The 13,419-nt window shown below is 33.9% G+C and overlaps 1 protein-coding gene across 5 annotated transcripts in view; it reads right to left on the bottom strand.

Annotated features, from left to right (window-relative positions):
- Positions 1-12,438, bottom strand: part of LOC127868335 (putative ferric-chelate reductase 1) — a 93,944-nt gene extending 81,506 nt beyond the window's left edge. Inside the window, exons 1-2 of one of the 5 annotated variants that reach the window (XM_052410000.1) lie at positions 12,260-12,437; positions 6,861-6,892 (exon numbers count right to left, since the gene is read on the bottom strand). Coding sequence is in view for 4 of the 5 variants with exons in the window: in XM_052409999.1 (XP_052265959.1) it covers positions 12,260-12,284 (25 nt within the window). In the remaining variant the exon portion in view is untranslated. Of the gene's footprint in view, positions 1-6,860; positions 6,893-12,259 lie in introns of all 5 variants that reach the window. The other 4 variants (XM_052409999.1, XM_052410002.1, XM_052410004.1 and 1 more) reach the window with 4 other exon arrangements.
- Positions 12,439-13,419: the final 981 nt, after the last annotated feature.

The raw sequence follows: 13,419 nt of genomic DNA, 5'->3' as shown, positions 1-13,419 counted from the left end.
GCTGAATCGATCGCCTTAAATCGGGTGCCGTTTGTCCAAGTATACAATGAAATCAGGGTGCCGATTTTCCGGGTCGACAAATGTACAGGGTGCCGACTGTCTGGGTATGCAAAAAAACACTGGGTGCTGATTGTCCGGGTGCTGTTTGTCCGGATACCCTTGTAATCAGTTGCATTATTTTACAATAAGGTGTGTCATAGGGATGCTCAATTGGTTTCTGATAAGTGTCATTTGTTAAATTAGGCGTACAAATACGCTTGATTATTAGTGTCATTTGTTAAATTAGGCGTACAAATACGCTTGATTATTAGTGTCATTTGTTAAATTAGGCATACAAATACACTTGATTAAGCATTTCTGAGAGCCCTGCCAGAGCATGTTGTGACAATGCCCATCTATGAAAATTCCTACTGTATAATTTATTATGTGCCAGAAGAATGTGAATCATAAATAATTCATGTGATCTTTCAGTTTTCTCCTTATATAGATTGACAGGTAGGAACAAGCTCTAGTCTACACAATAAAAACATGTTCATCAACATGTTAACAGAAAAAGAACAAAGAATAAAAATTCATTGCACATTTTGTTATTGAAGAAGACACAAGTCTAGACATAGAAATAACAACACAATCTGCTGCCTCTATGCTACATTTTATTGTAATTTTAGTATTTTAGCATGCATGTTATTTCTAGTGTCATGATGAATGGTTTGCATGCATGGCTTAATGCATATTCAGACAACCAATGCTTAATTTATATCATATGATTGTGTTGCTGCTCCACATGCAATCAGCATTCAGGGATCAAGTTAGACTCCAATTTTTGGGAGAAGTCACTTCTCCCTAAGCTCTGGAGAGGGAGAAGTGAGGCAGTTTTAGGGAGAAGTGGATCTTTTGCGATCACCAATGGACCAATGTGAACCATGACACAGGGGTTTCACTGGCCCAAAAAAAGTTGCTGCCACTTTTTTGCAGTGTGAAAACTTTCTGTTATTCCAACCTTATTAATATGAACAATAATTTAGGACGATTATTAAAAGAAACCTTACTACATTACATTAATGTCATTTACTGTATTATCACTTGAAAAAAATGGTAATACATAAAAAACTATAAGTACCTTCATAAGTCATACTTTCATAAGTCTTAGTAAGCTTTATTTGTATATAAATAACTTTTTTCATCTTGATAAACAACACAAATAACCAAAATATTATGTTAACATCAATGTAACAGTATGCTGCATAAATGTTTCAAAATTAACTATTTAATTTTAAACATAGAATCACACCAATTTACATCATTTGAAAGGGAAAAAGAAAACATCAGAAAATAAAGCATCTCACTTCATATTGTTAAACAGTTATATTTGGTCATTTAATGGACATGATATACATCAGCTTTGACAGCTTCTGTTGTTAAAACATTTTCTGCAAGTGGTGGATGATTTCTAGACTCAAATAAATGAATGTTTTTCACGCATATTTCTTGACAGAAAGGCCCAGACAATTGAATCCATCCATTCTAGTTGCCTGAAATATCATAAAACAATTTTACAAACTATCAACAACAAACCAACACATAAATGTCCCTATCTTTAAATGTCCGAATTTTAAACATATCCGAAATATAGTACAACGAGTGAATGGTATACTTTTTATTTCCGACATTATTGGTTTCTAAATCAAACTTAACCTTTCCCAAAATATAATAATAATGAAACTATTAAACAGAAATGCTCACAAATTCCTGTTGAAACAAGATTTCATGTGTTTTTGTGGAGAAATTGTTTTTGTTAAATGCTTTTGCCAGGCCCGTGGTATTGACAGTCACTATTGATTAAATGGTAAAGAAATAGCGGCCCTAATAATCGTTATAATTTTTTATCGTGGTGAGTTTGTCACAGTGTTAGTTTATTTATTGCTCACTATCATAAAGGCGCCGTTCATCCGATAATAACCCCCATAAAACTTGACAATAGCAGTAAAAACACCGTTTGTAACACTTACACGCTTCAGTGATTTCACTCTGCTTGGTCAAGAGATTCCTGCCAAATACCCAAATGACGAGCGCTGTGAATGGTTGCTTATCAATTTTCAACAGGTCATTTACTACACCAGGGGGCTGAGTTTTGTTGATTCGGTCAGTTGATTGACTTTGGCGTGTATTCGGTAATAAACAGAAGCCACTTGGATAGCACTGCGGATATGATAATTGCCAAATTTTAGGGCGAAGTGTTATCGCCGGTGCCTTGATCCGGGCAATTAAAGGGAAGCCACGGCGATATAATCGCCCAAATTGCCCAGTTGCTTGATCCCTGGGCATTAATTGCTACCCTCGTCCCAAAATCCTAAAAATTGTCCATTTGTTACTAGTATACAAAATATCAAAACAAAACAAAAATTGTCCATTTGTTATACAAAATATCAAAACAAAACAAAGTTAGTCGAAAAAAAAATAAAATTAAACTTAAATATATAACAAGGCATGTGACTATGACCATTGAAATGCTGATTTTGGCACACCAGCCAATTTCTGAAGCTCACCACTCCATTATTTCTCAACCAATTTGCAAAAACTTGGTATTAAACAATGCAGAAGACTTCATAGTAAAGAAATAAATTGCTTCCTGTTTGAAAAGTCTACCAATGACTCTCCAACCCAATTATGCACGCTTGCAATGTATTTTCATGGAAGCCAGATTGATTCTAGGATTTGTTTTCCAAGTTTGCTGTTCGATGACCGCTTGACGGTAGATTCAAACTACCGGATTCATGCCAGGCCTTGATTGTATCAAGATAAATATTCTCACCATGTTTCATCCAGATTGAGTCGTAAATGTGGCGTCAAGAGAAGTAACATGGCAAGATAAACATGTAAATGTGGCGTCAAGAGAAGTAACATGGCATGATAAACATTCTCACCCAGTTTCATCAGAAAGGTAAATGTGGCTTCAAGAGAAGTAACATGGCAGGATAAACATTCTCATCCTGTTTCATCAGATAGGTAAATGTGGCTTCAAGAGAAGTAACATGGCATGATAAACATTCTCACCCTGTTTCATCAGATAGGTAAATGTGGCGTCAAGAGAAGTAACATGACCTGATAAACATTCTCACCCTGTTTCATCAGATAGGTAAATGTGGCGTCAAGAGAAGTAACATGGCATGATAAACATTCTCACCCTGTTTCATCAGATAGGTAAATGTGGCGTCAAGAGAAGTAACATGGGATGATAAACATTCTCAACCTGTTTCATCAGATAGGTAAATGTGGCGTCAAGAGAAGTTACATGGCATGATAAACATTCTCACCCTGTTTCATCAGAAAGGTACATGTGGCGTCAAGAGAAGTAACATGGCATGATAAACATTCTCACCCTGTTTCATCAGATAGGTAAATATGGCTTCAAGAGAAGTAACATGGCATGATAAACATTCTCACCCTGTTTCATCAGATAGGTAAATGTGGCTTCAAGAGAAGTAACATGGCATGATAAACATTCTCACCCTGTTTCATCAGATAGGTAAATGTGGCGTCAAGAGAAGTAACATGGCATGATAAACATTCTCACCCTGTTTCATCAGAAAGGTAAATGTTGCGTCAAGAGAAGTAACATGGCATGATAAACATTCTCACCCTGTTTCATCAGATAGGTAAATGTGGTGTCAAGAGAAGTAATATGGCATGATAAACATTCTCACCCTGTTTCATCAGAAAGGTACATGTGGCGTCAAGAGAAGTAACATGGCATGATAAACATTCTCACCCTGTTTCATTAGATAGGTAAATGTGGCTTCAAGAGAAGTAACATGGCATGATAAACATTCTCACCCTGTTTCATCAGATAGGTATATGTGGCTTCAAGAGAAGTAACATGGCATGATAAACATTCTCACCCTGTTTCATCAGATATGTAAATGTGGCGTCAAGAGAAGTAACATGGCATGATAAACATTCTCACCCTGTTTCATCAGATAGGTAAATGTGGCGTCAAGAGAAGTAACATGGCATGACAAACATTCTGACATGTGGCTTCAAGAGAAGTAACATGGCATGATAAACATTCTGACCAAGTTTCTTCAAAATTGATTTTTAATGTGGGCCCAGACAATCGTTTAAGAGGCTTATGCGTCATTTATAGCAATAAAGCAATAAAGAAGTAATGAATAATCTACGTATAGGCCACTCACCAGGTGCTTTAAGGTCGTAATTGCATAAAAGAAGTATTGAGGCCCTTAGTATTCCAATTCCAGCCAACATTTGCAGGCAGCTGACATGGTCTTAGTTGGTAATTGTAATGAAGTCCTACCAATCTGTGCCCACAGAAAATTCCAAGCAATTTTTGTCCTAAATCCAAGTTTAGCGTATATGTATGCATACCAGTGCTTTTACTAAAGAGACACTAAAAATTCTGGGTAAGATTCTTGGATACAAGAATCTCCTCTTGCAAAGTGTTTTTCCAAGAGAAGGCTAACCTAAAAATTATCCCCAGTTTCCACCAACTTCCAGTTTCCACCAACAGGTAAATTATAATAAATATCTAGACACAAGAGGAGACAGTATGAGAACAGTCAACCCATCTGCCAATTTTATTGCATACGTAAATTAGCGCTGAATTTTCATCAGAAATTTCTGGAGATTCAAAAGGAAATATAACTTTAATTCTTGTTACTACAAAAGTTAGAAGACACATTGAATTATTCTAAAATTATTGAAACGAAACAATAATTTGGAGAGTTCTGTTGTCGTTCTATTTTGTGAAACTACGAGGATTGCTTATATAAAGTATAAACTACTTCCGTCATTGTATCTGGAAGGATGGCGAGTGGTCTAAGTTATATGGAGACTTTTTACTCCTGGACTCCAGGGGTCAGTGGTTCGAGCCCTGCTGAGGGTTACCTTTTTTTCTTTTTTTAATTGTTTTCTTGATTTTTTACTGGAGCTTTTTTTATATCCAATGTAAACATTTATCAATATAAAGCATTTAATGAAAAAAAAAATCTGTGAAAAGGCCCCTTTAATTCACCATGCCCGTATTCATATGCTGAATTGATGATCTTTAAGCACACAAATCTTAACTAGTTTGTAAAATTACAAGTGTTTACTATTATAATTTATAAGATATATAAAAATTATTTGTTCACATAGATTCTTATGTATGGAAACTTTTCTGATAATTGTCAAAAGTGAAGTAGGTTGATAAGTTTTTGATTGGCTTTAAAAATGATGAATTTTCATGTCTTTAAATTTAATATATTTAATAAAGGTCACATTATCATGTAATCATTGTTTCATTCTAATACTCAGTAATAGACAGTTCGGTTAAGAAGATTGCATTGAGTTTTGATGAAACAAACATGTTTAAAATGACATTTATTTTTCCTCAGACATGAGTCCTGGACTTCACATTCTACCATCATAGCAAGAAATCTGATCTATATTTGCTAAGATCAAGCAGCAACTTTACAAATTGAAGTATTGGCAAACACTGCCAATAAGAAAAGGCTTCTCCGTGGGTCAACTATACAACCAATCTTTTTTTCAGGAGCAAACACTTCATCAAAATTACCATAGTTATGCAATTTAATTCATTTAAATATGATGACCAAACCATAAATTTGCACATTAAAGAAATTTCAGTATTGGCTATTGGGGTGCCAAATATGAACCTACTTCTGCAGGCGCTGAATATTCACTCTTTTTTATCTAGCGCAAACACTTGCAAATTAAACATTATATTTAAGTCATTATACAATTTAATGAAAAAACTATGCAATCAAAGTATAAATTAACAAATAAAGTTTCATATTACAATTACTAAATATACCAGACTTATTAATATGCATGTTTTTACTATAAAACAAAATTTTCATTGGAAGGAAAAAACACCTTTATCAAAATTTAAGATTTGTGTTTGTTTTTTCGTTTTAAGAAGCTGCTCTGCATAGTGCTGGCCATCAAACAACTTCACAAGCAATTCTGAGACTGTTGAGCAAAACCAACCGATTTGGTTTCCATAAACCAACAAAGGAGGGATTCCTGTACTATCAAAATTTCCAAGGAATAAAGATATAATGGCCATGGTGATCTTATTTATTGGTTCTGTTGGTTTAATTTGATGGAACATATGAGAACATTAGTGAACTTGCATAGATTTAGAAACATTATATGAGCCGCATTCTGAGAAAACTGGGACTGCACAGGCTAATCTGGGATGACTCTTTACGCACATGCATTATGCCCAGTTTTCTCAGAACACGACTCATATGTGGCTGTCTGTGAACAAAATCAGATTTGTGCTTACATGTACCGTATAAAGATAAGATGTTCAAACATTGTCAATGTACAGTATAAAGATAAGATGTTCAAACATTGTCAATGTACCGTATAAAGATAAGATGTTCAAACATTGTCATGTACCGTATAAAGATAAGATGTTCAAACATTGTCATGTACCGTATAAAGATAAGATGTTCAAACATTGTCAATGTACCGTATAAAGATAAGATGTTCAAACATTGTCAATGTACCGTATAAAGATAAGATGTTCAAACATTGTCAATGTACCGTATAAAGATAAGATGTTCAAACATTGTCAATATACCGTATAAAGATAAGATGTTCAAACATTGTCAATGTACCGTATAAAGATAAGATGTTCAAACATTGTCAATGTACCGTTTAAAGATAAGATGTTCAAACATTGTCAATGTACCGTATAAAGATAAGATGTTCAAACATTGTCAATGTACTGTATAAAGATAAGATGTTCAAACATTGTCAGTATAAAGATAAGATGTTCTAACATTGTCAACGGGTTGTTAAATAACGATTTGAGGACTAAAAACGATTGTTACCGTGCAAATTTAGTCTGTATGTCAACCAGTGCCTGCAAAGGAATGCAAAACTAGTAATAAAAAACTTGTAATAAGTATGTAAAAGCATTCAGTACCTAGACCACTGTGTTGTGATCATTTTGAGTATGACAGTGTACAGTAGCAAAAAGCTTGTATTATTAATTCATTAATATGATTTCTGTTTATTATGAAATACATAATTTGGCTCTTACTTGTTATTCCATGATAAATGTGTAATATATATGCTGGTACAAAAGCAGGATTGATTATTATTTTAAAGGTAATACAATTTTATGAAATTGTATTGAACAAACTGCATACTATGCTGCATCATACTTGTTTTTCATACATGCACTGAATGTTTTATATAACATAAGTAATTAATTCCACAGTTTTTCAAAATAAATTATCATTTTGCAATCACACATACGTAAACATTCTTGAAAGTTGATGACAGTGATTGAGTATAATGTATTGTGTAACTATTCAAAATCTTTTAAGTTCAAATAAATTATGTGAAGTGTTTTGTAGCACCTGATGCATTACCATATAAGTTTGTATATATCTACTGAAGATATTAACATTATTTACATGCTTTTGCTAGCGGCTAAGCCTAGAAGGATAATGACTGACATATAAATAAGTTCATATGATTACTGATATAACTATGTTGGTTCCATGTGTTATTAGAATATATAAATACCAAATATGGATTGTATGACATTTTTGTTTGCATTCAAATCTTTAATATACAGCTACAAAATAAGTGTATGTACAGGGCCCTTGTTTGGCTGTTTTGGGGTCCAAAATTCGGCCCCATTCCCCCCTTAAAAAAAGTATACTTTTTTCCCCTTTTTCAGCTAAAAATCCCCCCGTCCTAAAAAAGATTATTTTTTTTACTTTTATACCTTTGACTATGTTGCCAGCTGGTATCGTGCTATTAACCTTTGATTAAATGTATATTTATGTAAATTACATTACAATATAGCAATTTTAAGTGTTGATGGTTGGTGAAAAGATCTTCTAAAATTCCCCTTTTCGCCCAAAACGACGTGAAATTCCCCCCTCTAAGGACCCCGGCCCAAATCCCCCAAAGTGTAGCAAGGGCCCTGCAGAATGCAGTGAAGACTGTGATTTGTGAATTGCTTTAAAATTGCTTGTTTTTTTGTGACGACAGAATTAAAAGTAGGCAACACAAGTTTGCGAAAGAAAACCCTATGAGATACCTATACGTTACTGTATTAAATATTTCAATTGCAAAACAAGTATGCTGTCCCTCATTTCTACATCATTATACATTGATAATCCTGACACAAAAAAAAGATTTGGCACATAACATTACTTTGATAACCTATGTTAAATCAGGTTGTGCAAGAACCAAAAGCTTTAGTTAAATTTGAGACATGATAAAACAATCTGTTTCCTCAACTTTCCAGGGTAGGACCAGTATTTGGTTTCTAAAGGGGATCTAAAGAACTTAAAAGGACTGTCAACCACGAGGATGAAGAATAGTAAAAGACCGTATTTTTTCACAATTATTAGTTCATATTGATGTTTAATGCTATAAAGTGCTGAAATAGTGAGAAATTATTCTTTGTATCCTCAATATAATGACTGTTTATCGTTTATGCCACAAAAATCACCGTTGTCTGTTTACTTGGATGGTCGAAAATTGCCACTCAGAATTGTCAATTGCAGGAAATATCGTCCATGCTGAAGTAAGTATACCCTAACTATATATTGCCTCTTTTATTTTGCATAATCATGGCAAAGCAACTGCAAGTATCAAAATAGCGACAAACATATTCAGCCAATTTAAAACTTGCTATAACTATGGCAAAGTGTGGCGCTGTGTCGAAGCGGAAGGCAGCTGAAATGTTCGGAATCCCTAAATCCACTCCAATGGACAAACTTGCAGGTCAAACACCAGAGCATAGAGCAAGACCTGGCCCTTCCAATGTCCTGACAGCAGCCGAAGAAAATGCATTGGTTGAATACTGTACAGGGATGGCATCCATCAGTTATCCAGTAACACTCAATGAACTTTGCATTGAGGTGAAAACAATCCTTGATTGTGATGGTCGCACAAACCCCTTTCCAAACAAGACCCCATATAGACATTGGTTTAATGCATTTAAAAGTCAGCACACTGAATTAAGCTTGGACATCAACGAGTCCTTATTAACATGGACATGATTCAATGTTGGTACGATGGTCTCTTTAAGTATCTCAAATGCGAATGATCTTAGAGATACATGCAGAGCAAGTTTGCGACTACCCATTCCACTGGGAAAGATATTTGTAACTAAATCGTACAATGTTTAATTGAATCGCTTTGTGATTATGTGAAACAATTTTTTTGAAAGAAAAGAATAAAAGAAACATTTGATTTCAGTGCAAGAATTAAAAAAAAATTTTAATGCCACCATACACCTTGTATTTTTGTTAGTGCATTCTTGTATCAAACACATTAAGACTATAGTAAGCATATTGGCATTTTCACGTTCAACTGCAAAATAACCTAAGTGTACAAATGGATTGCGAATAAATCGCAAGTGACATTAAATGCAAAAACAATGTTAAATGGGCGATAACTACCCATTTTACTCTAGTACCAAAGCCGACAATGACCAATTAAGCCTAAGTAAGCACACAATTGTACAAGGGCTGTTTGTAAAACATGCATGCCACCCATGCATGCATGTCAGTTATTCACCTTATCGCATCATCCGGGCACTTGCGTCAGTTAGAGTTACATGCCCCTTGACGACGGTGAAAACAAAAGCGTTGTCGCCATTTTATTTGCATTGAAATATTTAACACTGCTCGCAATTTTCTTAAGTTAAGGCACATCTTCGCGACCATCTTTTAGAATAAAAATACCCAGAAATAGAAATTCTTTCATAATAAATTTAATTTAATGAACGAACACAAATAAAGATGAAAACAAACAACCAATAAATTTTAAATATTTGCAACATATAGTAGCTGATTTGAACCTCTATATTTGTAACCTTATTACCTTGTTACGTATTAAATAAATTCTCATGATAAATTTTATTGATTTTATTTAATTCACACCAAGTTCGACACTTTTTGTTTCCGCATGTTAGGTATTTGAATGCCCCTTTCTTCATCACAATCCGATTATCTCGTTATGATCAGATACTGTCCAGACAAAGAAAACACGGTGTCATAAAGTCAGCTGGGGACCTATACTTGGGGCTCTGCATAAACCACATGTGGTCATTAAACACAATTTATGATACCTCTATGTCATCTCTTGTCATACTGAGCAGTCATTTAAGCCAAATTTTTAATGCCGAAATAATTGAATATACAGTTGCTTTATAAAACAAGTTGACACTTAAATAAACAGTTAATTAAATTAAACGCAATATTTTTCATTTGATTGTAAATGTTTGCATCAGTCTTAAAATCGTGTAAGCTTTTGTATTCTGGTGTTTAATTGCCCGTTTTTTGCATAATCAGATTATCTCGTTTTGATCAAATATTGTCCAAACTTAACTTACAAAAAGGTGTCATAAACCACACCGGGTGGTACAGACAGTGTCATTTAACACGATAGATGCCACCATGTTTCCTCTTTCTGGTAGTATTAAGCAGTCATTTGGATGAATAATTAACGCCGATGTACTTAACATTTGCTTAAATTAGATGTGACATATGGTCAAATAAAAAGTCATGTCAAATTTAGATTATCAGAAATTTACACCGTAAAGATACAAGCCCGATTAATTTATTAAAGTATTTAATAATTCTAAAATTTATGTAAAAAAAACAAGTAACGTATTTAGCGTGTTTCAGTTAATTAAAAAGCCGTCATTCCGTATTAAGATTTAATGTTACGACAATAAACGATCGACATCATAAAAAAGAAATTACTTTTGACAGCAACGGGGGTAAATAATGTTTGAAAAACAAATGTTTATACAGATATATGTGTGTTAATTTTAATATTTGTCACTCGTACTCATTACAATGAACACAACTAAGGCTTTCAGTAAGTCATGTACCAGATGTCCCTACGTATTTTACAGCTTCACATTAGCATGATAAATTGACATAGTAGAAATATAATTATAATGTTCGAAGATGAATGAACTCTGAAAAGAACGACAATACTCATTACATCAACATCTACAAGGATACTCCCATTATTACAGAATAAACGAATTTACCCGGTGTCTCAGTGAGAAAGTTAATCATGAATGTCGTCGTACTCGATCATCGGCCACTTGGTCGGGTCATTTTTCCAACATTCAGCTTGCAATTTGTACGGACATTCATTAAGTCCAATTAGTTTTATTTTCTGATCATATCGGGCTTTCGAAGTGCAATCTAACCCTTCATAATAGTCAAAAGACATTTTAAACACCAATTACAGGACATTTAATTACCTATCGACTTCCCAATAGGAATGCAATTGACGAAATATCAGCAGAGGTGCTCAATCAGCGTAGTAAATCGACCGTATCTAGGGCATTGTTTTCACCGTCGCTAAGGGACTGCCCCTTCAGTGACGTCATCGCGATAAGGTCAATTGTGGCAGCCATTGTGTGAATATGTATTTTGTCACTGTGACCTTGACCTAGTTACCTGAAAATCAATAGGGGTCATCTGCCAGTCATGATCAATGTACCTATAAAGTTTCATGATCCTAGGCCTAAGCATTCTTGAGTTATCATCCGGAAACCATTTTACTATTTCGAGTCACTGTGACCTTGACCTTTGACCTTGTGGCCTGCAAATCAGTAGGGGTCATCTGCCAGTCATGATCAATGAACCTATGAAATTTCATGATCCTAGGCCTAAGCGTTCTTGAGTTATCATCCGGAAACAATCTGGTGGACAGACCAACCTACCGACGGACCGACCGATGGACTGACCGACCGACATGTGCAAAACAATATACCCTCTCGAAGGGGGGCATAAAAATATTATATCTAAAAGCTTGGCAGATGTAAAACACTTCATCCAACAAAATAAGATTTAATTGTTTTGATGCTTTTTTTTTTATTTGAAACAATTATAATGTTTTGTACACAATAATGTCAAAATATTTATTACATATCATACATGGACATGGTTATCAAATAAGCTTTTGTCTGTATTGTAACTTAGGTAGCACCTATTATCATATTATTTAATTAGGCATAATTTAAACAATTTGTTATTTGGCAGACAATTGCAATCCATACTCAATAAAACGTCATTTATACTCAATACATATATTAATCATATATTTACTTAAATTCCCTTCCATACACTACAGTATATTGTTATTTTGTAATACAAATTAAATTCACAATATCAATATACATATTACGGTGAAATTTCAAATAGATTGCTTATTAAAAGAAGAAAAACGTGCAAACCTTTTTGGCTTTCAAATCGATACATTTCTCTGCAAAATAAACCACAGAATGAATCAAGTCAAATTTTCATCACTCTGCTACGTTTTCGTTAGGTGTAGGTTACATTACACTAAAAACGGCTTACAGTCAAAACGGCCCCAGGTTATAACGTCCATTGGTCAAAACGATCAAACAGGTGGTCAAAACGCTAATAATTGGTCAAAACGGCCCAACTTAGATCAAAACGTCCTCAAAGACGGTTTTAAAGTTGGTCAAATCGGTCACAATCGAAAAAAGGAACGGGAGGGGGGGGGGGGGTAGAAAAGAAAAATATATAAAAAATGTATATATATAATTTGCTTCTGTTAATGTCTGTATTTTAGAAATATATTTTGTTGTATTTATAAAATAAATTCTCCATTTGGATAGTTAATCTGTAATTTTAACTTTAAAGAATTTAGTTTATTTTACACACATACAAACAAACTTTGATAGCGTCGTTTTCTATAATAATTCTTAATCTTTTACAAATTGAGTCTCTTTCTATTAAATAAGTTTTATCCCATGGCATTTTTAACTGTTAGACACTTGTGCTGATTTATCTGTAAGCGAAATTAAAAGCGTAAGAATTTGTGTTAAGTACTAAATCACTGATATTTGATAAAATTGGAGAAACACATTGATCTCCATGCAGAGTTGTTGGTATTTGCTCTCACATACATGTAATGTAGCCGAGTTTGGACAAAAAGTTCATAAAATACTAAAAAGTTTCCATATATAACTAGAGTTGCGACACCTTAAGGGTTTCGCAGGATGGAATGAGTGGGGAGATCAAATCAAATTGAAAATCGATTAAATAGGAAAAAAACAAATTTGGGTACGAAAACAAATTTGATTATGAAAAAAAATAGGGAACGAAAAAAATTAGGATACAAAAACTATTTGGGTACACAAAAAAATGGGTACGAATAAAAATTTGGGTACGAAAAAATATGGGTACGAAAAAAAATGGGTACGAACAAAATGTGGGCAGGAAAAAAAACAAATTTGGTTACGAAAACAAATTAGAGTACGAAAATATATAGGGAACGAAAAAAAATTAGGGTACGAAAAACTATCTGGATACAAAAAATGGGTACAAATAAAAATTTGGGTACGAAAAAATTTGGGTACGAAACGAA

This window comes from Dreissena polymorpha, chromosome 2, assembly GCF_020536995.1.
Source record: "Dreissena polymorpha isolate Duluth1 chromosome 2, UMN_Dpol_1.0, whole genome shotgun sequence".
In the NCBI taxonomy this organism is placed as follows: domain Eukaryota; kingdom Metazoa; phylum Mollusca; class Bivalvia; order Myida; family Dreissenidae; genus Dreissena; species Dreissena polymorpha.
Note: the sequence above shows the minus strand (reverse complement) of the source record. Positions and strands in the feature narration are given on the sequence as shown.